This window comes from Euprymna scolopes, chromosome 6, assembly GCF_053919585.1.
Source record: "Euprymna scolopes isolate OS-2025 chromosome 6, ASM5391958v1, whole genome shotgun sequence".
Taxonomy (NCBI): Eukaryota; Metazoa; Mollusca; class Cephalopoda; order Sepiida; family Sepiolidae; genus Euprymna; species Euprymna scolopes.
The window spans coordinates 22642374-22668297 of NC_136487.1; the positions used below are offsets into that span (position 1 = coordinate 22642374).

Consider the following 25924-nt stretch of genomic DNA (forward strand, 5'->3'; position numbering starts at 1 on the left):
AAAGATCTGAGTATCATGATTGGCAGGGTTTTTTTTTTTTGATAACTAACACGGGGAACCCAGTCAGCATTCTGCAAACGTTGACCTTTCTTATTAGATTGGTGCAAAAATAATGTTTTTTTACGTTCAACTTCAAAAGATCATAACTCCTTTCATAATAAACTTTATTAATCGAAATAAGAACCATTAGAATCAACACATTTTTTTGCCAATGAGAAACAAGTTTATTTATAGCGATGAAGTCATTGAAGGTCGATTTGGCATCATCTAGGCTTTTGAAGCATTTTTTGCGCAGGAGGTGATCAAGATGCTTGAAAAAGTAATAATTGGTGGGTGAGAGATCTGGTGAATATGGCGGATGAGGCATAGTCTCGTAGCCCAATTAATTCAGCTTCTGCAGGGTCAGTTGAGCAACATACGGGTGACCATTGTCATGGAGGAGAATTAGTCCCTTCATATTGACCAATCTCGGGCACATACGTTGGAGCTTCTGGTGCATTTCGTCAATTTGTTGGCAGTACTTCTCTACCGTAATTGTTTCGCCTGGATTCAAGAAGCTATGATGGATGAGACCAGCTGCAAACCACCAAACAGTCACATGACCTTTTTTTGGTACAATTTCAGCTTCAGGAAGTGTTGTGGAGCTTCTCTGGCATCCATCCACTGTGCCGAATGTCGCCGGTTGTTGTAGAGGATCCACTTCTCATCACGCATCACAATCTGCTGAAGAAATGGGTCATTTTCGTCGTGCAGAATGATCATAGAAGACACCTTAAAACGACGATTTTTTTTATTATCATTCAATTCATGTGGCACCCATTTATCCAACTTTTTTGACTTCCCTATTTTTTGCTTTAAATGGCGAACGACTGTTGAGTGGTCGACCTCGAGTTCAACAGCAACTTCTCGTATGGAAGTTGGTCGGCCACAACGGTCTTCATCTTCGAGGCTCTCGTCACCATTGCGAAATTTCTTGAACCACCATTGTACCAAACGTTCATTAGTGGTTCCTGAGCCAAATGCATAATTGATATCATAATTTGTCTTGGCAGCAAAAAATGAATGAAGAGACTAAGAACAATAAGGAATAACACGATTTGATAGAGCGAAAAATACGCTTCAAAATGATATATAACATGGCTATATATATATATATATATATATATATATATATATATATCAATGAATTAATTCAGAAATCTATAATATAAAAGCGAAAATGTATGTGTGTGTGTGTGTGTGTGTGTGTGTGCATTTTTTACATATGTCCGCCAAAGGCTTTTTTTCGGGGGGGGGGGGGTACTCTTTCTCAGAACTTTTTATTTACTCCCTAGATTATTATATCTCCGATTTATGAAAGGAGGTCATAAATATTTTTTTTATTTCAACGACTTTTATGTTACAAAATTCGCGCTGTGATTTCATTTTTTCTACTACTACTACTACTGCATGATGTTTGACCTAGAAAACCACATGTTCGTGTTCGTTTAACCACCTGCTTTCTTAAACATTTAATTTCACCCTTCCTCACTTCTCTGCCTGTGTAGTATCGTGGTATGTTGTCAGGCTATTCACCTTGAGGCTTCGGGTTCAAGCCTACCTCCCACCCAATATTTTTTTTTTTTTTTACACCTGAGCAACACTGGGCACTCCCACTAGTCTATATATATAAAAGGCAAAAGTGGCGAATGCATTTTTGTATGTCCAGCAAAGGCTTTTTCTCGCCAGGGTCCTCCGGGGGTTACTATGTTTTAGAATTTTTTATATACTCCCTAGATCATAATATCTATGATTTGCGAAGGGACGTCATGTCTACATTTATTTTGATCGACTTTTGTAACATTTGCGCTATTCTGTTGTGTCACGTGTTTGTTGATGTTTTTCATATAAATAAAGTGAAACTAATCGAAGCGAAGGCAATTCCTTGACTTTCCTACCAGGTGAATCCAGAAAGCAATCAGCTTTGATTAATGTGGTGAACACCCGTCATATCAGACAACTGCTATTCATCTGGATACTCCCCTTTTTATGGGGAGCTGGTTTTCCCCCAACATCTTGAAAAACTGCCTCGCAGCCAAAGTTAAGTGCGGGATTTCATTCCCCTATGGCATGATGTTTGACCTCATTAAATTGACGCACCTGTGTGAACTCATTCACCTTAACTTTTTAATCATTTAATTTCAACCATTCTCACTTCTCTGTCTTCTTAGCATCGTGGTAAGATGTCAGGCTTTTTTTTTTTCGCTTTGGGCTCAAGCCTACCTGCCTACCAAAACTTTTTTTTCTTCTTTTACACGTACAAACACCCAGGCAACGCCGGGCACACCCGCTAGTCATATGTAAAAGTAACATACATGAGAGAATATTGTTTTTGCACCTAATATTAATACAACAGACAAAATACAAGTAACTAAATATGATCAGCACAAGCCAAAGATGATGCAGAGGAAGAAATGTATCACAAAGATTATTAAAAGAGATTAGACTAACAGTATAGTGCTATTAAAAGGCAACTCCCACACAAAGAGGCAACTTTATACGTATAGAACATAATCCAGATGTTTTGCTATCAATTTTCCAAACACCCTGTATTTATTTCTTTAAATAAAATGCAATTTCAATTTGCCCAAGTTAATTCAATTAAAACACAAAAATGTATTTTTATATAAAATTATTTAAAAAGTGAAATATTCTCCACTCTATGCATGTTCTTCAAAATTGTCTGATTTATTCCCTGCTTCCTTTGTTCAAGCTTGTTTGACTCGATGGTCTAGTGGTCGCCATCAATTCACTATTTTGATACATCATTGTCATACAGCTTCTTATTCCAGTAGCTTATTTTCAAAAACCACCGACTTGTGGAACTCTCTTCTTGCTGACTGTTTTCCCCCTTTTTTTTTATTTTTACAAAGGAGTCACCGCTTATCAAAGCTCGGAGGCCACTCGAGGATATAGATTAATGAGTGTACAGTAATCAATGGGACAATATTGTACCTATTTACTATGCATCCCCACGGGACAGAGTTAGACACCAGGGTCATTTTTTAATGTGGAGAAAAGGTACAAAAATAAAAAATTGTCTCAGTCGTGAAGGACTGCTCCTCCATCGAAACATGGACAATATTGTAGTAATCGTTAGTAGTGAAAATTTGGTAAATTGAATTACTGAAGGGGATGGCTCATCAAGAACTTGTTTATGTTGGACTTGAAGACGACCATATTGTAGTCAGCTGAAAAGCAGGGTGAAAGAAGTTCCAAATTCCACAAATGATTCCAAAATTGGAAAAGATGTATCTGAAGAAGATTGCAGGTTATATAGGTTATCTATAGCCTTTTTTTTTTCAAGACTAAAACCAGTAAGCATCTCCCATCTTTCTGATAACCATCTTTCGTTCATGTTAGCTTCTTACATCAAGGGGCTTCATGCGGTTTCCACAAAAAAGAAAACTGAGACATTGTTATCAAGAAAACAAAAACAAGTAAACTACTGACCTGTATGCAAATATGTTATGAGTTGCGTTTTCTATTTTCCTGTTCTCGTACAGTTTACTTAAAACCATTTGTACCTGAAATAAACGGCAGTGTAACATGAGTGTTTCGCAAGGAAAAAAACACAGTTTATTTGGATTATTCAGACTACAGTTCTCAGCTTGAGTGCCACTCTAACAACGTTTCGGCTGATGTAACCTACGACCTTCTTCAAGTATATCTTGTCGAATTTGGCGAATCTTTCTGTCGAAATCGGGAATCTGCACAGAATTTCAAATGCACAGTGTAATAGATATAAAGTATTAAATAAAATTCAGTTATAAGTGACACTCTTCTGGAGGTTGGTTGGTTGATTGTTTTTGTTTTACGGCATATCACCCTTTTCGGGTTATTTAATGCCGAATCCAAAGATTTTGAAGAAAACATTTTTAATAGAATATATTTGTTGTTTTCAAGTCGTTTTCTATTTAACCCATAGTTGGAACCCTAACAGGTACTACCACTCCGGGTCAGAGTGGACCTGGGAGCAATGGTATTAAAGGGTGGCTCCACACTCCCCAAAAGCCCGCAAGCTGGGGCCTCACCACTGGATATAGTTTAAGGTCATATCCAGGACCCCTATTGAGGGACGTTTACCCTCTGCAGGGGGGCAGTCAGTGTATTCTAATGCCCCACCGACAAGGCCCTCTTCTAGAGGTGAAGGTTCAATCTTCAATGTGGTTGATACTAAGAATACAACTGTGAATTGCTTTAGACTTCTATCGAGTCATGGCTGATAGAACGAGAACATGGATTAAACAAAAAGTTCCATTCAAAATTCCATGTAGATTCATGAGTTTAACAGAAAGATTTCTGAGTTTTACATAATATACCTGAAGAAGCTTAGAGGTTACATCAACCGAAACATTGTGAAAATAATACTCAAGATGAGACTTGTAGTTCGAATAATCTAAAAAATGCAAATTATCAATCCCCATCAAAAAAATAGAGATAAAATAGAGTTAGTTGTAGAAATAAAATTGTAAACAATATTTAATGCGATTTCACAGGTAACATATCTAGGAAACATTGCCAAAGCTACTGCAAATAAGGTGAGCTCTCTATCACACGAGTAAACTTCTCACACTTGCTGCTACCCTATATCTCTACATGTATAAAGTATTATTGCCACATTTGGTGCACAAACTACTAGTCTCTCCTTCTTTGACAGGCTTCATAGAAAACTCTATTAAGTCTGTCTGCATCACTCATTTCTTAAAAATTTAAGTAAATAATTATTTAGTTATTTAGTCTCTCTTACCTAAGACCATTCTCTCCAATAAAACCTTGGGGAAACTCAACAAACATCTCCTTGTGTTTTTCTTGCATGAGAAGTTTTATTCGTCTTAGCTAAACAGATGATTGCCAACCACTAGACAAAACAGCCACTAATGAAGCGATGATGAAGAAAATAGAAAGACCTGCATGTATGTATAAAGGCTCTTATTATGCTTATTGGTTGCTCATTGGTGAAAACATTACAATACTGCTGGGTATAAACTAGTAATAATTAACAAGCTTGTTTTAAAATATCAAGTAAAATAGTTTCTGTAATGAAGAGAGAAAAGTCTGTATTTTTAAGTAAAAGCTGAAAGGAAGATTCAGTCTTTTTTCAACAAGAAAATAGAAGTTGATTTTGAATTAAAAGAAAATGTTGAACTCATTTTTAAACCCAAAAGAAAAGTATGATTTTTGACACTGAATGATGAATTAGAAAGGTCGAAAAAAAAAAACCAAAAAACCCTGATTATTCAGATTCAGCATTGCCAACTGTATATATATAAAAAGAAAAACCAAAAAATCAGAGTATGTGCTGAATTTTCAATGGGATTGAATGATTGTTTTAAAGACCATGTATATCCTCTACCATCTCCAATAGATATATTAGCGAAGTTAAACGGTGGTAGAGTGTTTTCAAAGTTGGATTTGTCTGAAGCTTTGCCTTCATATTAATGTCAGTGAAGAACATTTGAAGTAGCCGACAATAAATGCACATAAAGGAATTTTTACACTTAATTATCTTTTTTTGATTGGAGGTAGCTCTAAGCCTATTCCAGCAAATAATTGTCTCAGTCGTGAAGGACTGCTCTTCCATCGAAACATGGACTATATTGTAGTAATCGTTAGTAGTGAAAATTTGGTAAATTGAAATGCCAACTGGTATGAATTATTCAATTGTATATTTGGATGATATTATGATTAAAAGTGAAAATGAGATGCAACACAAAATCCATTAGAGCAGTACTTCAGAGAATTGAAGAATACGAATTCAAGCTGAGTTCTGGCAAATGCGAGTCATAAAAGCTCCATTAAAAAATAAAAGCTGTTTGTTTACAGACCTATCATTAACGCATTTTGACCTGAAGAGCAAAAGCATTGTAGCAGCAGATGCTAGTAATGAGAGGTGAGGGAGAAGTAATAAAGTCAAAACACCAAAGTTGATTGGCCAAATAAAGAATTTCATGGATGAGGATGATCGTGCACAGTTTGATGTCAGTGTGGGAACTTTACACACGATTATTCATGAGGAACTGAAAATGCAGGAGATTTGTGCAAAGTTTGCCCCAAAGGGTGCTCAAAGAAGATCAGAAAGAAAGAGGTTCCTCACCCTCCAGACTTTGCTCCCTGTGACTTTTGGTTATTCCTTAAGCTCAAGAAAAACCTTAGATTAGAGTTTCATGTGTGTACTATCAATAAAAGTGCCCATATGAAAAAAGTTTGGAAACTTATTGAAGGCACCCGAACATATAATTTGAAAGAAAGAGAAATGTTTTGTAATGAATCTTTTTAACTGAAATTAATTCAAGACAAAATATATTTTTAAATCGTTTTTAATTGCCAATTCTTACCTGACATGTATGAGTGATTTCAGCCAAGTGTGCCTGGAAAGTGCTTCTTTTTTCAGTAAACGGTTCACCATGCACAATGGAAGGACACTCATAATCTATAAATATATATAAAGAGTCCACGTGAATCATTTTTTCCGTTTGTGGGAGAAGAATATTGTATCTTATATATTTAAAAAAAAATTAGCAACACATTAGCATTCATTTCAACCAGCAAACAAACAAGATGCAACTGATTTCAATATGTATAATAAATGAGTAGAAACTGAAACAGTTGAATGGTTAAAATAAAATCATTAATAGTTCTCATAATAATAATATAATAATAATAATTGAAACAAAAATAATAGGAAATAAATCTAGTAATGATAATAGTTATAATAATAAAATTGCTAATAATATTACTGATGATGATGATAATAATAATAAGTATTTTAACCACAGTCCCATAGTAAAGCCTACACAAAAGATGTGTGTCCATACATGTACAGATTATATATATATATATATATATATATATATATATATATACACACACACATCACCATATGACACTCACATGTACGCATATACATTCATAAAATACTGCTATATATAATGTACATATATTGCACATGCATTTCCATATATACACATGTACATATAATCATATAATCATATGCATGCATAGATATATATGCATACACACATACATGCATGCATACTCACATAAATACATATTAACTTTGAAATGAGTTAAAAATATATTTAATCTGAGGGCCAGGCCTTTATGTGCTTCAGACTAAATATGCAACACAATATTAGCTACTTATATTTTCTCTACCGCTCTCCCTCAAACCAAGACTGTACCCTAATAAACAAAGTCTCAGACAGCATAGATATAGCACTCTCCCTCGATACTAGCGCACAAATACATGTATTTGGTGACTTCAATGTCCACCATAGTAACTGGCTAGGATTCTCAAATCACACAGACGTAGCTGGTAGCGCCACATATAGCTTCTCTATATCTCATTCCCTATCTCAGATGGTTACATTTCCGACACGTTTCCCAGACCAGCACGATCAACATGCCTCACTTCTAGATCTCTTTCTGACAACGGTTCCCAATGACTGTACAACAAATGCCCATAGCCCACTCGGGAATGCTGATCACGCTGTGATAATGGTAGAAATCAGCCTAAATTCTCGCCCTAAAACTGAAGACCCACTACTCAAAACAACGAGGTATTACAAAAAGGCTGATTGGGAAGCCATCAGGGAGCTCATCAGAGATGCCTCATGGCAAAATATCTTTACTCTTCCAGCGGAACAGTGTGCAAATGAGACAACTGAATGGTTCAAAACTGCTATTGAAGCACATGTTCCCGCACGGAAATACTATAGCAAGCCCCACTCCCCCCAATGGTTTACTTCTGCTTGTGCAGCTGCCATTTGTCAAAGGCAGCATGCGTTCCGCAGATTCAACCGACATAAGTCCAGTTCAAATAAACAGAAGTTTATAGAAGCTAGAAATAATTGTAAGAGAGTGATAGACACAGCTAAGTCAGATTACTCTGAAACCACCAGAAAGCGCATCGAAGCACAGAAATTAGGAACCCGGGATTTTTGGAAAATCTACAACAGCGTAGTTAATAATGGACAGTCAATTATTCCCCCACTAACAAACAATCATGAGGTTGCTTGCACGGCAACTGACAAGGCTAATCTGCTTGCCAGTCGGTTTGCCTCAAACTCCACACTGAACTCGGTACACCACTCACTCCCTGATTTTCCTCTGCGAACAGACGCCACACTTGACGATTTGAAAATCACCCCTTCTCAGGTACATGCTATTATAAAAAACCTAGACACCTCTAAAGCATGTGGACCAGATCTCATCCCGGCTGTGCTATTAAAAAAATGCTCTGCCGAGGTTGCTCCAGTTCTGTCCAAACTTTACAATAAATGCCTTAACGAATCTTGTTTTCCCGACTGCTGGAAAACCGCCTCTGTGGTACCAGTCTTCAAGAATTCTGGTGAAAGAACTGACCCACTAAATTATCGCCCCATTAGCCTCCTCCCGCTTTTCGCCAAAATATTTGAGTCCTTAGTTAATCAAGTCCTAGTCCAGCACCTAACAGCTGCTAAACTCCTGACTGACAAACAATATGGATTCAGGCAAGCCCGTTCAACAGCAGATATCTTAACTGTAGTTTCTGAACGTATATACCGTTCATTGGATAAAACAGGGGAGGGTAGAGCGGTGGCCCTTGATATATCTAAGGCTTTTGACAGGGTATGGCACGATGGTCTTCTAAGGAAAATTAGATCATATGGAATCACTGGAAGAATTCATAACGTAATTAAATCCTTCTTAAGTAATAGAAAAATCAAAGTTGTCCTCGACGGACGTACATCCAAACAATATGACATAAATGCGGGAGTGCCTCAGGGGTCTATCCTTGGACCTCTATTGTTCCTGATATTCATAAACGACCTCCCTGATAATATTGTTTCGGAGATGGGTATATTTGCCGATGACACCACTCTCTATAACAGATATGAGGGGAAAACAAATGAACACATATCCAAGGAAATGGCAGAAACACTAGAGGATGACCTCCAATCCGTAGTGGAATGGGGACAAAAATGGTTGGTCTCATTCAATGCTGCTAAGACTAAGCTTGTTTCCTTCAATAACTACAAGAAACCTTCTCTACCACCAATAGCAATGGCCAAGAACACATTGCCTGAAAGTACTTCTTTTAAACTCCTTGGCCTAACGTTTACAGGGAATATGAACTGGAATAGATACATTGAGAGCATTGCCAAGGCTGCTGCAAGGAAGGTTGGCTCCCTCTACCATGCTAGAAAGCTACTTACGCCTGCCAGTATCCTATACCTCTATAAGGCAACCATTCGCCCATGTATGGAGTACTGTTGTCACATCTGGGCTGGTGCATCTGCTGCTTGTCTCTCGCTCCTGGACAGGGTTCAAAAAAGAGTCGCCAACCTGATAGGTCCTGAACTGTCATCTAGGCTTCAACCTCTGTCCCATCGACGAGATGTTGCATCCCTCTGCCTGTTCTACAAATACTTTAATGGTGAATGCTCTGACGAACTGCAAACACTTGTACCTCCCCGACGTAACTACCCCCGACAAACCCGACAAGCTACTAAGTCTCATCCCTTTACAGTGGAGATCCCTAGGTGCAAGAAAGCCTTTTACTCCAATAGTTTCTTCCCCAGAACTGCGGGTCTTTGGAACTCCCTTCCGGGATTCTGCTTTCCCAACTGCAATGATATGCAGAAGTTCAAGTGTAATGTTAACAAACATCTTTCTACTCTTCTCCCTTCATAATGACCCCGCTAATTAATTCCCTAATAGTAGCCCCCTGCTTCAAAGTGGCACTGTGCCTTGTTTGGGGTGAAAATTGAATAAAAAAAAAAAAAATAAAAAAATCTGAAAAGGAAACACTAGATAAATGGATAGTCCTTAATCCGCGGAGTTTCGAAGAAATACTCTCCTTCTCATCAGAGGGTAGGAATTAGCAAAATGCGGGATTGGATTTTGCATGCAGAAGTATTTGATGAAACAACAAATAAGTCAAAGATCTTACTTGAAAACAAAAAAAGTTAAGCAGAGGGAATATGGTAAAGAAAAAGGTGATTACACACGAATGGATAGTCTGGTGGAAGATAAAAAATCCAGTGACGGTAAAATACAAATGTAAAACTTCAAGAAAGTTAAAAGAATTTCCATTTGTACAAGTAAAATCCAAGGAAATCCCGTAATTGGAAGAAGATGGTCCATAATAATCCAAAGGCAAAAATCCATGGAATAATTCACAAAAATGTGTACAAGGAAAAAAATAATAATAAAAGAAAAATAAGATGTGCTTTTCACTCTACTTCTGAAACATAACTATAAAAAAAAAAATTTATGTATATATATATATATATATATATATATATATATATATATATGTCAGGGGTGTGAGTTCCACTATAGAAATGTTCATTTAATTTGAATAAAATATGTATCAGGTGCACTTGTATATATATGTTGTGTGTGTATGTCAGCATATATATATGCTGACATACACACACAACATATATATACATACACACATATAGATATATACATACATAGCCATATATACATATAGACATAGGTGCATACTCATATTATCAAACAAATATACTTATCCATAAAATATATATATATATTATGAGCACTATAAAAGTGGTGGCGGGTGTCCATTTAAATAGACATTCCGACGAGTTATTTACGGGCGTCGCCTTCATGGTCGAGTGGGAGAACTGCCGACTGTCAACACGATGGTTCTAGGTTCAATCCTTGGCTAGGGAGTGATGCTAGTCTAGTGGCACTGATGAGTTGTGATACAACGAAACAGGACTGTATGTCGATGACTACAAATATATATATATATATATATATATATATATATATGCACAGGGTAATCTCTAAAGTAATGAACAAATCATTATAAATTAGATATAAATAAATTTAATGCAGACAAGAATTTCTCGATATCAAATTTTGAGTTATATTAAGTCATATATTTTTAGAGGATTGGCGCATCCAGGTCAGTATCAATAATATGTGTTTGGTAAAGTTTTAAACTATTGAACTTATCATTATGAATTATGGAATATGTATTCTGGCTACAGGATATTTACCATATACACATTTTTTAAAACTATACAATTTAAGGTGGGTGCCAACAAAATCCCCCAAATAGAAAAACATTAAAATTTAAAACTAATGCTAGATACCAGAAAAGATATTCCAATAGTATTATACTAAAGCTGAGTTAATACTAATTCAGGCATGCTGATTTCAGAGAAAATATTCATTTACATTCATGAATTTTTTTTTATATACAAACAAAAAACCTCACATCTTATTCTTTGCTACACTATCATATTTATATATCACATTAGGATGCCCAAAACTGTTTGCTAGCTTTTTGTAGGATTCTATATTTAGGAGAGTAACACTAATAGGATAAAATGTAATTATTAAATGTGGATGAAGTCTATGTATTAATACTGATACACTTTAGTACTAGCTGTAAGTGGTGTAATTTTTGCATAAAAAGGGTTTTGTTGTTTGTCAGAATTTGCACAGGAAAAAATGAGATCATTTTATTAACATAGTAAATTATTAATATAGTAAATATACAAAAAATACTTACATCTTACTTTTTTTATCATGTCTATAAATTATGTGTTGTAAAAATTGATATGGTTTTTTTCTAACTATATTTCCAAATTTAATTACAAAGTTTTATAATTAAATTCACTTGAAAATAAGTTATTGTTTACATTTCAAACAAGGTTAATACATCAGTCAGCTGTTGCTGTTGCATGTTTCTTACAAAGAGAGAATTGATGTTTTCTGGGTCAGAATCTATTCCAGCTAACATTTATCATTGGAAAGTTTTTGACCTTCAAGTAGTATTATTTTAGCTCTTGACATAAAGTCGCTTCATACCTTGTCTTGAGCAATTTCCATTAAAAAAAAATATTTACTGAATTATCTACCTCTCAATGTTACATGCAAAGGAATGGTTATATGAGGAGCTTTCCAAAAGTAATACCTCCTATTTTTTATTCCGCTTGAATTGATCAGAAGGCGTTGCAAATTGCATTGTTATGATGAATGAACTTATGCATTCATGACCTGAAATTTTCATTTCTCTGTTGCAAATATTGATGGTGTGAGATTTTAAGAAAGCAACCCTTGTCATCGACGTGTGTCAGAAGCAGAGATGTAGTATTGAATTCCTGGAAGAAGTGCATTAAGAATAATGATGACTTTGTAGAAAAATAAATTCTGGAGCACAAAACATTGCTCGTTTTAATGGTGCCACTCCTATCTTCATATATCTTTAATGTTTTTGAGTAAAAAATAGGAAGCTTTACTTTTAGAAAGCCATTCATATATCATTATTGAAACAGAGAACACGCATTCATATATTATAGGTTAGCAGCAATACCAAACATTGTCTGAGATTAAAATAAAGACATTAAAGCAATAAAAAAAGTGTGTAACATCTTTCATTTAACTACCCCCTTCTTTCTCTGAACATACCTCTCTCTTTGATTGCCTCATAAACTTTTGCAATTGCTTCAGTAGAATAGAAAGGACAAAACAGTAAAGCCTAAAAAAACAGTCAGTAGCTGATCTAGTTTCAGTGTTGTTTTACAAACCAATAAGAATCAAAGAAAGTAAATGGTTTTTTTTTTTTTCTAAAAAATTCCAAAATGTTATCGTAAATATTTGGAATAGTGTTGAGATGATTAATCTGAATCGGAAATTGGAAAAATCAGAAATTTGGGGTTATTGAAATCAGAAAAATTTGTGCCAAATCTCTGATTCCCAAAATGATTCTTTTAATTTAAAAAAAAATTTTGTTTTCAAACTTAATTTTGCATTCTGATAGTAATGATAAAATGATAATTATTTATTGATTTTAGACTACTACTAAAACTAAAATCATCCCCCAAAAGAGTATTTTTACGTTTGTGAAAATATAAGCATATCGGTTTTTATGGTAATCTCAAAATAAAAAGCAATCCTATAGCTAAATATTTTGAGGTTTTAAAAGAATTGGAATTGAGAGCAGAATTGGTAATTACATCTGAATGTGGAAAAATATTGAATCATCCTATCACTAATTTGGAAATTGCAAAAGATTTTCATAGCTATTTTATAATCTAATAAATACTGACCTTCTGGGCCATGGATAATCTAGTAATATACATTAAAAAAATTTCACTTTATTGTCATATATTCTTTTCTTACTTTCATTTTTTATTTTTTCAGAATTTAAGGCTTCATTTGAATGTTCTAAATCAATCTCTGATGGAAAGAAGTCATCATCATCATCATCATCATCATCATCATCATCGTCGTCGTCGTCGTCGTCATCGATCATTTCCATTGTCAGATTCTTAAACTCATTTTCAACTTCTGCAACATCTTCAATATAAAGCAAAAAGAAAAAACAGTAAATAAAAACAACAAAAATTGTTTTCATTTGATAAAATGCAAAATTTTACCTCAAAACTACAAAACATTAGATTTCATGTGTTATTTAGATTTAAGGGTTGATATTGCATTATTTGCATTATTTCTATAACCAAGAGGTCGGATTTTGCTGCTAGAGGATTGGTCAAGAATATTGATGACCGACAAGTGCAATTGCGTAAATTGATCAAGTAGTTTCTGTTTATATAGAAAATAATTTTTTAAGATTTTTAGTAATTAATAGTAAATTGTAGCCATTACAAAGTTTATTTTGATCCCTATTTCTGGAGATATTGTTAAAGAGGTGGTAATCAATAATGAATTGTAAATATGGTGAAGGGTTATACAGTTCTCACCTCGTTTATAATGTACATACCCATCACAGAACAAAAATTCCATATTAAAAAAATCACATAAATTGATAAAGTATTTTTTTAAATTTGATTTTCTGAGTTAAAAAAAAATACTTTATCAATTTACGTGATTTTTTTAATATGGAATTTTCGTTCTGTGATGGGTATGTACATTATAAAGATTTTTCTGTATTTTTATTTTTGTAAAATAAGTTGAATTCTGAACTTGAACTGGAAGTTCATCAGAGCACGTTCCTTGGAATTACTTGATATAAAATATGATGAAGTGACAGAGGTTAGAACTTTACAGACAGTTGGGGATCTATTAGTTTAGAAACTATTTTTTGCACCTTGATCAGTAGGCTAATGGTTGGTGTACCAGTTCAGATGTGACAACAATACTACATACATAGATGGTGATTTTATGGAGATAAGTATTGATAAGTTATTTGAATTTTTTGGACTACTGTTTTCATCTTGGTTGTTATTTTCACAACATTTCAACTAGTGTATCTTTTTAAATTCAGGGAACCTATAAAGGAAATAAAGAATTGCTCAAAATTCCTAAATTTGAAAAAATGCACTTGAAGAAGATTGAAGGTTACCTCAGCTGAAATATTATCTCTCTCTCTATATATAGATATAGATATATGATGGACTTTTCCATCGATTTCAATATATGAGGTTCTGCCACAACTAAGTTGTTCGGAAATCTACACAGATGATTTGTTTATAGTGGTGAAGGCTTTGTGTAGAACCAACCACACACACACATATATATATATATATATGTATACATAAATTTTTTTTTCATAAATGCACCCCACTAAATTATTTACCTCAAATTTTAATGAAATTTAAGCTGTATAAAAATGGCATGCAACTGTACAGATTAAAATAAATTTGAGTAATTTTCATTCATTAATAAAAATTTAATTCTTAAAATATTAAAAAGTTTTTCCAAATCAGTTTTTTTTTTTTTAAATATGAATGTATCACTGAACTGCTGTCCTTGTGTCGTACAGACCTAACTCATCCAAACAATTAGAAGAAAAATTGTAGTCTTTATTCATAAACTTTATAACAAACATTTCTTCTTTTTTTACCTGAATCTGATTTTTGAACAAGCAAATTTCGAATTTCTTCCACCCATTGATAAATTATACTTTCACCAAGATTTTCACTGAAAGTAAATAAAATGTTATTGGTATAATGCATGTAAAAATTGAAACAGTTCAGAGTATTATTCAGAAATTTGATACAAAAAAAATACAATTTGAACAAATGCATGACAGAAAAACATGATGAAATAAAACAGTGAAAAGTTTGCCAAAAATTAAATAAAAATGAAATGGTAACGATGTAATATAATGGTGCATGAGACAAAAGTGACAGAATGAAATAACAAGAGAGTCAGTTTCCAGGAGAGGTAGAAAGATTAGCCAGTCTTTCTTTGGTTTGAGATGCAGTTTTAGAGAAACATGTATTTTAATGACATTTTAGAAATCTCTTGTCCCACAGAAAAGATGGCCATCATTCGTCCATGCAAGAAGAATTGTTGCCACATCTAGCCTGGTGCATCTACTACTTCTCCTAGACAGGGTTCAAAAGTATCCAACCTAATAGGTCTCAAGCTGTCAATAAAGCTCCAACATCTGTTCCATTGCTGCAATTTTGCATTTTTACAAGTACTTTAATGAAATATGCTCTGACAAACTTGTAATACTTGTGCCCCCTTTACCAAACTGCCCTCAACTAACTTGACAAACAGCAAAATTCCACCCTTTCACTGTAGATATCCCTGAATGCCAGAGAGCCTTCTACTCTAATAGTTTCTTCCAGTGAACTACTAGATTTTGGAATTCCCTCCTTGTTTCTTGCTTCCCTCACTATATTAACACGCAGAACTTTAAAAGTAATGCAAACATATATCTCATTGATCAAACCCCTACATAGTACCCCTGTAGAAAAGGTTCCAAATAATAGCCCCTTATATCCAAGTAATAATATGCCTTGTTTGGGGTAAATAAGAGTTAAAAAAAAAAACCCAAAAAAACATGGTTTTGTTAATTCTCTGCAAAGAAATGTAAAAAGAAAACAAACAAATTTCGATTTTATGTAACAAATGCATACTGAAAAATTCCTGAATCAGTGGCTAGTTAGAATCAAATATCGATTCGTCAGATGCAATACTATGTAGATCTAATGTCGAGAATACAGCTGACTTTTCTTTATATATAAAAATACTAGCTGTCCATACCCAACGGTGCCTGGGATGCAGTAAAGTCATTTTACTTTATAAGTTTTTTTTTCTTTCTTTATACATATTTAAAACATATACTCGGTCGCTGGAAAGATGGTGGGATCCTTCTACCGCTCCAGAAGATATCTCACTACTGATGCAATTCTCTATCTATATAAAAGCCAAATACGGCCAAGGATGGAATACTGTTGCCATATCTGGGCAGGAGCTGCCAAAAACAGCCTATCATGTCTTGACAGAGTACAAAATAGACTTTGTGGTTTAGTGGGGGATGCCCTTTTCTCTACCCTGCAACCCCTCTCCCACAGAAGAGACGTTGCGAGCCTATCCTTGTTTTATCGTTATTTTCATGGCAGGTGCTCGTCTGAACTCCAATCCCTGGTCCCCCCTCGCCAATCTTTCACGAAAAACACCCGTCTAGCTGAATCCACTGTGAAAAATTTCCCCCACTCTATATCTGTGCCTAAATCAAAACGCGGATTCCATGAACAAAGCTTCTTTCTTAGAACTGCACGCCTGTGGAACTCTGTTCCGTCTGCCTGGTTCCCTCCGGACTTCAACTTGGATGTCTTCAAGTCTAATGTAAACAAATTCCTAATGAACCGCCCCCTTAAGTAAACACTTATCAAATCTCCACACTAACATAATGTACTTGCAATAACCCTTATCCCTGAGTGGCTTCCGGGCCTTGATAATGGTGATCATTGTGTAAAAAAAAAAAAAAAAAAAAACTAACAAAAAAACTGGTGAACCAAAAACATGTCAGTTTTCTGGAAAACAATGCCTGACAGTGGAAGCCAGATTATTTCATTTGGGCCACAGCCGCCAGTGTCCGCTATTTTCCAGGGACGGCAGTGGCCACCAACAACTGTAGTTTAATTTGTTGTTGAGGGGGGGGGTCATGCTTCCACTGAGCAACACTGGTTAATGGGTCCTGCGAGTATATATATATTTAAAAAGCCGATGCAGTTGATGTCAGCAGAGTTAGGAGATGGATTTGTTGATTTCAGAGTGACGACTTTTATGAATGAGGCCTCGAAAGAGGCCAAAGTGTATTAAGAATGGTGACTCTGTATAAAAATTAAATTTGGGAACAAAAAACGTCACTCGTTTTAATGGTAGCTTTCATAGCTCTTCAACGTTTTAGTTTATTAGTTAAAAAATAGGAGGTCTTACTTTTGGAGTGACCCTCGTATATATCATATCAAAAAAGGGAAATAAAAAGTATTTATCTATCATTACATACATGAATATTTCTTCTAATTTTGCCTCCAACTGTCTCCTTTCTTCTCCTCTCAGCCATGGACAACTACAAAAAAACATATTTTTATAATGATAACTTGCTATTCAATTCTAAAAAAATTGGGTGGATTATTCTAATTACACTTTTGAACAAAATGCTATTCCATGTGAACACTTTTTGATTGAAATAGAAAAGTTTTTGTAAACAAATATTAACAAATATCTATCAATGATTTGGTTGTTTGTTTGACGGTATATCAACTCCTTTTAAGTTATTTAATGTACAGTAGAACCCCGGGATAAAACATTAAAAATTAGTAACAAAGTACAGTATATCATACACATTTATATAAGCAAATAACATTATAAATAACACCATGGGATGGGGCAATGGAAAAACAAGGGGATAGAAAAACATTGTATTCCACATCGTAACCTGACAAAAATGTATCCTACGGTCATCGTATCCCGGGGTTCTACTGTACAATTTAGTCATTTTCAAAAATGTTTTTATGTTTCAAGTTCTTTATATCTTCAAAGTGTTTGGTTTGGTTATTTTGTTTTATAACTTGTCAACTCTTTTTGGGTTGGTTAGTTGGTTGGTTGTTTTTGTTTTATGGCATATCAATCTGTTTCATATTATTTAACGCGGAATCCAGTGATTTTGTAGAAAAAAAATTTATTCTGTTCTAATTTATCATATCTTTAAGTACCTATTCATGGCGTTCAGTTTAGTTGTTTTGTTTTTATCAAAATCTTTTTGGGTTATGTTATATTGAATTTAACAATTAAAAAATAAGAAGGTATTTATATCTTCAAATATTTATTCATAGGGTTTAGTTGTCTTGTAGAGAAAAGTTGTACTTTTTGTTTTGTTTGTTTATTTGCTTGATGAGATGTTTAACCAGAATACAGAACCTCATTAATTAATTTAATGCTGAAAAAAAAACTCCAAAAAACTTTTCCCTTTTTTTATATTTTTGAGAATAGTCCTGTTACTCTCAAAAAAGAAAGAATTTCGTTCAAGCAGTTGTTTTCAAAGATATTCTCCATATTGTTAGACTTTAGATATTGTTTTCTAGCAGTATCAAGGGCTCTACATTCTACAAAAAGATGTTTGACTGTGCAAGTTTTCTGACAGGATGGACATTGTGGTTGCTGGTCTTGTTTAAGTATGAAGGAGTGCGTGAGTTTTGTATGGCCAATATGTATTCTAGATATAATTACTTGTTCCTTTCTTGATTTTCTAGGAGTTGATCTCCATTCTTCCAACATGGGTCTGATTTGATATAGTTTGTTATTTGTGTTGTTATTCCATTGTTGCTGACATTATGCATAAAATATTTGGTTGATTTTATGTTTAAAGTCAGTTTAGGGAATGTTAATTGTATCGAGGTTCAAGTTAAGAGCTGATTTGGCTGCTAAGTCAGCTCTTTCGTTTCCTTTTATTCTGATGTAGCTTGGAATCCAGCATATGATTATTTCTTTGTTTTTAGATAATGAGTTGATTCTGTTTAGTAGTCTGATAATTAGAGGGGTTTTGAGTTTTTTGTTATTTAGTGACCCTTTTTGGGTTATTTAATGTTGAATTATTAATTTTAGAAAAAGTCTTTTTGTTTCAAGTTCTTTATATTTTTAAATATTTATTTATAGTGTTTGGTTGGTTGTTTTGCAGAGGAAAATTATTGTTTTTTACTTTGCAGAACATGATTGAGTTTTGCAAAGAAAAAGGAAAAACCAATAACATCAACATTTGGTGCATTTTAGGTCAGAGAGCCAGTATATTCAGACAGCCTGATCTGGTAGCACCAAGACTGATTGGTCTGAAAGATTGTCTATAGTTTTTCTCCGGGAATTAATCCCTATTTTAGTCATGTAAATTTGTTCCACATACAAGTCATGTTCATGCTTGGCAAAATGTTTTCTTGTTCTCAAAAAAGAAAAGAAAAGAAAAAAAAGGTCAGATTCAAATTCTTCTTAACAATCAGCATTCTATTTCTTCTCCCTCACCGCCACCATTGTAATTCTCTTTTTGTGCGCTTCCCAACTGACAGCAACGTCACGTACGATATATACATCACTGTCGTCGAACAAAAAGAAAAATGTCTTTTTATACTGCCACCTCGAACCACGAGAGTGCCTAAATTTGCATTTATCTTCTTATTTTTTTTGTATCGGATAGATTTTAGGTTTGAATGCCAACACTTCTCCACAGAGAGTGATGGTTAATTATGAATTAAGAAGTAAGAATCAAATAAAAACATACATACACTGCTGACAAAAGAAGTTAATTAACATGTAAAGATGTTTTTAGTTTTAACACACAGACAAGAGACTGTCTGTCTTTATTTACATTTTGACATAAAAAGAAAGAGAACAGGCCAACTCACTTGTTTATATACAGATTAAGGGAAGGTAACTATTCTTGGCCTTCGGGACAAGATCAAAGTGTAGTATCTGTTCTTCAGATGCTGCACTTCAATTTCTTGTTCTCTTTCAGTGGAGGAGAAATCCTTCATGACTGAGACAATTTTTATTTTTGTACCTTTTCTCCACGTTAAAAAACGACCCTGGTGTCTAACTCTGTCCCGTGGGGAGGCATAGTAAATAGGTACAATATAAAAGCGAAAATGTGTGTTAATGTGTGCGTTTTTTTGTATGTCCAGCAAAGGCTTTTTTCGGGGGGGGGGGGGGGGGTACCATATCTCAGAACTTTTTATATACTCCATAGATAATAATATCTATGATTTGCGAATGGATGTCGTGTCTATCTTTTATTTGAGCGGCTTTTATTTTATAAAATTCCCACTATTCTACCTTCTCGCATCTTTGTGCTTTTCGTATAAATAAAGTGAAAGTAATCGAAGAAAATATCTTTCCCTGCCAGGTACGTCCAGAAGCAATAAGCTCTGATTAATGGGGGAAAAACCTTTCATATCAGACAATTGCTATTCATTTGGACACTCCCAGAGTTCCCCCTTTTTGTGGGGAGCTGGTTTTCCGCCACATTATAAACATCCTCGTGGAGAAACAAGCAGAAAGCTTAACTGGCCTTACGCCAGGTTAAAAAGCCACTTCGATTTCTGCGCCGCTCCTATGATTCTCAACTTAATTTCCAATTCAATAAATTCACTGCCCTCTTTGGCGTAACGTTTAGTGAGTATGGCTAATTACCCTACGTTTTCGAGATCAATCCCACCTCTCTCTACTTTTTAAAGTTCTTTTCCTCCTTTGTAATACGGGGTCAAACCTGCCTGCCTGCCTGCATATTAACTTTTTTTTTTCTTTTTCACACACCTACGAACACCCGGGCAATGTCGGGTACGTCCTGCTAGTCTATCTATCTATATATATAAAAGGCAAAATGTGTGCGACCATTTTATGTATGTCTCACAAAGGCTTTTCTCGCACACGGTCCAGGGGGGGGTAACGATCGCTTACAAGTATTTATATATACCCTAGATAATAATATCTAGGATTTGGGAAAACGCATCGCGGCTAGATTTATTTACATCGACTTTTACAAAATTATTGCTATTTTGGCTTCTTACGTGTTGATTCGGCTTTTTCGTATAAAAAGCGAAACTAATTCAAAGGTTAACATCGTTCTCGGCATCGTACCGGGAAACGTCCAGAAGCAATCAGCTTTGATCACTGTGGGGCCAAACTCCTCTCATATCAGACAATTGCTATTCAATCTGGACAATGGGGAGCTGGTTTCCCCCTCCCCAACAGATGTTGGGGAAAAACTTGGGTAAACAAACCCAAGTTAACTGCAATAATTAGGTCAAATAGAAGCAGCAGAGTTAACTTTTATTGCTGCCATCTGTCAATAGTTAAATAAATAAATTCAAACGTGTTTCCCTTGTATGTCTCCCTGGCCCAGTGGTTAACGTCATACATCTTTTTATCACACTTTAATTTCCAACTTTGCCTCAAGGGTTCGGGTTCGATCCTCATACTCACCTACAAAAACTTTTTTTTTATTTTAACCCCCACTCACCCAAAACCACACACAGCTCAACCCCCCCCCCCCGCTAGTACTTTAATAAATCAGAGTCCATTTTCTGTAGGCTGTTTTTGAACCCGGTCAACGATGGGTACTTTTGCTAGTATGTATATAAAAGGCAAATGCGGCGCGCGCATTTTTGTACGTTTCGCAAAGGCTTTTTTTGCCGCGATTCTCGGTGGGGTTACTATCGCTTAGAAGTGTTTATATACACCCTAGATAATAATATCTAAGATTTGGGAACGCGCGTCGCGTCTAGATTTATTTACATCGACTTTTATAAAAATCGCGCTATTTCGCTGTGTCGCCTGTTTGTCCTGCTTTTTAGTATAAATACAGTGAAACTAAATATTCAAATGGTGTGTGTTCTTGGCTTTTGCGCCGGAACGTCCAGAAAGCAATCAGGTTTTTATCAATGCAGTGGAAACCTTATATCAGACAATTGCTTTCATATGGACACCCCTATTTTTCATTGGGGGGGGGCTGGTTTTCAACCCAACATCTTGGGGAAACTAAACCAAAACAAACTTGACTGTGGGATTGATATTCCCCCCCACTCCTCTCAACTTTTTTTGGTTTTTCAAACACCCGGGCACCGCCGGACCGTTCGTTTTTTTTTTTTTTTTTTTTTTTAGAAGTTTTAACATTGTTTGTTTTTATAATATTTAAACAGGGTTATTACTTCACTTTGTTTTCATTTTACCCCCCCCACACACACACACGCCTCTAAAAACCCGGGCAATGCCGGGTACCCCCGTTAGTATATATATATATATATATATATATATATATATATGTATATATATAAAAGAAAAAAGTGTGTGTGTGTACTTGCATGCCTCGCCAAAACTTTCGACAAAGGCGACGGATTTTCACGAGATCAGTATCATTTTCAAGCTCGACCCTTCGTACGACAAATATTGAAAAATTGGCCCCAAAAATTAATTCCTTTACCCTGAAATGGGCACTTTTGTACAAGGAGGATCGCCTTTTTTCGCAATTCATTCAACCCGCAATTTCATGACATTGCATAAAAGGCATTATTTCGACCACTTGTGACGTCACAACCATGGTGGGCACATCGGTATGACAATTTGTTTTTTTTTTTTCACCTCTTTTTCTGCTCTCATGTCACAGGTTCGAGCCTGCTTACTACTCCTATTTTTTTTTTTTTGCCCTTGCAATTTTATGTACTCTCTAGATTATAATATCTACGATTTTAAAAAATTCACGCTATTCCATCCTTCCACATGTTTGTTTGTCTTTTTCGTATAAATAAAACGAAACTAATCGAATCGAATCAGTTCGCCGGCTTTCCAGCCGGGACCTCCAAAAACACAATTAGCTTTGATCAATGTCGGGGAAACCCTTCATATCAAACAATTGCTATTCATTTGGAGAGTTCCCCCTTCTTGGGGGGAGCTGGTTTTCGCCAACATCGTGGGGAAGCAGAAACTGGCCTGTAGCCAATCTTCATTTCTGCGCCTGCGTGAACTCATTTCTACAAGTCAATTTTTTGATCGTAATTGTAGCGTAATGGTAAGATCTCAGCTTTTCTTTCACTTTCTTTTCTGTCTTCGCATCACAGGTTCTAACCTGCCTGCCTACTACCACTTCATTTTTTTTTTTTTTCAAAACACCCGGGCAATGCTGCTAGTCAAAGCATAAAGCAAAGGAGCTAACTTTTCACACAGTCCAAGGTAGACAACTATTAAGGTTTTCACTATTAAAATCTGATTCACATTGATAACTTCCAATAGAGGGCGCATGCGAACCATTAGTGCTTATTGCTGTAGTTCTCTACACTGTTATTACAGGTACTTATCCAGTTTATGGTCCAATTTCTGGCAACGTCACATTAGCATCTTCTGGTAGGTAAAGTAAAGAGCCAGATGATACCAAAGTGAAAACTGCTAGATGATTAATTCAAAATGCAACATTCTCCATCTTCTCAATGTTAAGAATGACTTTCTAGTTAGATAGCCATTCTTAATATATGGGGGATTTCAAGTTGACATATGGAGGTCATTTTCGGTTAAAAAAATTTTTGTTTGATTTAATGAATTTCACGCTTTCGTTGAAACTTGTCATCTTCTGACAGCTGATTGGATAAATACTCTGCCATCTAACAATGTTTTCAGAAGATATCTACACAAAGTTATTGGAGATTGGGCCGTAAACTGAATAAGTACCCTTATTTTTTAAATAAATAATGGTAATCACTGCTTAAACATTTAAGGCTAATGTAACTAAACTACTCTAAAGCTGAATGTTTGTGGCACTATATCTGAGTGCCGACCTATACATATTTCAATTTATTACATGTTTACACAATGAATTTCTTGACTTTAGATAATGCTCTATTGTTATTTTCATTGGCAAGTGCTCAACTGAACTCTAATCTATGCCCCCCTCCCTTGCCAAACTTTTATAAAATACACTTGTCTACCTACAACCACTATCAAAAATGTTCCCCATTCTTTATCTGTACCTAAAAGCTGCTTTCTTAGAACCATCCATCTGTGGAACTCTGTTCCACTGGTCTGCTTTCCAGTTGACTACAACATGGTTGTCTTCAAGTCTAACGTAAACAAATTCTTGTTGAACTGTCCTCTTAAATAATCAAATTATACCCAATTTCCACCACTAACGATTACTATGCTGTTGTCCCAATGACCACCGTATACTTATTAACCCTTATCCTTGAGTGATCTTTAGACCTTAATAAGTAGTAAGTCTCTTGAAAAAATAAATGAATAAATAATCTAACAATTGAAGAAGTTCAATATTTTAGATGACAAAGTTAACATGTTACAATAAACAGTATAACTAATACTATTCGTTCGATTGATGTTTAATCAAGCATTTGACTTACTTCAGTTGGTATTGAGGAGGTGCAGAACTTGGGTAGTCTTCTGGCATGTGAACCTTGAGAAAGAAAGTTAAAAATTAAAATGATATAAAATAAAAGGATCACAAATCATTTTAATGTATGAAAATAGATAAATATAGTGAAATATCCTTCAACTCCTTCGCTGGAAAAATGGTGAGATCTTTCTATCGATCCAGTAGATATCTCACTGCTGATGTAATTATCTATATAAGAGCCAGGTACGTCCAAGGATGGAGTACTGTTGCCACATCTTGGCAGAAGCTGCTAGAAAGGACTTATCCTGCCTTGACAGAGTTCAAAATAGACTTCGTAGCCTTGTAGGAGATGTCCTTTTCTCTTCCCTGCAACCTCTATCTCACAGAAGAGATGTTGCAAGTTTGTCTCTGATGTATCATTATTTTCATGGAAAGTGTTTGACTGAGCTTCAGTCTATGGTCTCCCCTCGCCAAACTTTCACAAGAAACACTTGTTTAGCTAAAAACACTATCAATAATTCCCCCCACTCTTTATCTGTGCCTAAACCTAAACGTAGATTCCATGAACAAAGCTTCTTTCTTAGAACTACACGCCTGTGGAATTGTCTTCCGTTTTCCTGCTTTCCGGCTGAATACAATATTGTTGTCTTCAAGTCTAACGTAAACAAGTTCTTGATGAGCCGTTCCATATAAGTTAACAAATTTACTGAATTTCTATTACTAACGATTACTATATTGTCCAATTTCTACTGTACACTCTTTGACCTTTATCCTCGAGTGGCCTTTTGGCCTTGATAATGTGGTGATGCCTGTGTAAAACAAAAAAAAAAAACAAAAAAAAACTCATTCATTTTTTGTTATTTTAATAAATTTCAGTGCAAACAAAATTTCATCTTTTGCTTTTGATAGATGTTTAATTCTTTCAGTTGTGTCATTAATATTCTTTTCCAGGTTACTCTGGGGTAGATTACTTTTATCTTTAATGTTTATGTTTTTCAATTAAACTAGTCCTCACTTTTCTAATCGTTTAAGCAACGTAAATCATCTGTTATCTGACATTAACACTAGTCATAATTAACTACTTTTAGATTATTAGTTCTAACAACGTGAAATTTGATTGGACTGCAGCAGGGTTCAAGAGGATATAGATTCGAGGTAATTTTTGTTTTGTAGAATGTAAGAAATTTAAACAAAGTCCAACTCACTATTTATCACGTGTTTTTGGAGGATTTTTCAATCATTTTTTTTACATAATGGTGAAAAAATAGATAGCTTATAAGAAATACACAAGGTTATTAGGGCCTTATTAAAGAAATTTACAAGATTATTATGGCCTTATTAAAAAGCTTAACAAGATTATCACGGCTTTATTAAAGAAATTTACAAGGTTATTAGGGACTTATTAAATAACTTTACAAGATTATTAGGGCATTCTGTAAGAAATTTATAAAATTATAAGAGCATTCCATACAAAATTTAATGGCTTTCTGTAACTAAAAGTTTCATTACATTTATTTTGCTCTAATGATATTACTTTCTGAACATTTACTAATCACGATACTCCTGTCAATTCCAACGTTTGTGCTCCATCCCAATAACTAAATTGTTCGGCAATCCACACAGATGGTTTGTTTATAATGGTGAAGGCTTTATGCAGAACCAACCACACTTTTTGGTACAACTGCTAATCTCAGTTAATGCAATGGCTGCCACAAGAGAGAGCAGACAATAGACCTCAAGTTTTACAGAAGGTTTTATGCTGGAACGTAGAAA

At 34.9% G+C, this 25924-nt stretch overlaps 1 protein-coding gene across 7 annotated transcripts in view; it reads right to left on the reverse strand.

Annotated features, from left to right (window-relative positions):
- The window catches only part of LOC145277562 (protein IMPACT-like), a 70275-nt gene that overhangs the window by 29241 nt on the left and 15110 nt on the right, over nt 1-25924 (reverse strand). For 5 of the 7 annotated variants that reach the window (XM_080129042.1, XM_080129038.1, XM_080129044.1 and 2 more), the window contains exons 3-8: nt 24159-24211; nt 17279-17341; nt 14876-14952; nt 13192-13368; nt 6378-6472; nt 3493-3566 (exon numbers count right to left, since the gene is read on the reverse strand). In XM_080129042.1, coding sequence (XP_079985168.1) covers nt 3493-3566; nt 6378-6472; nt 13192-13368; nt 14876-14952; nt 17279-17341; nt 24159-24211 — 539 coding nt within the window. The remainder of the gene's footprint in view (nt 1-3492; nt 3567-6377; nt 6473-13191; nt 13369-14875; nt 14953-17278; nt 17342-24158; nt 24212-25924) is intronic. The other 2 variants (XM_080129041.1, XM_080129043.1) reach the window with 1 other exon arrangement.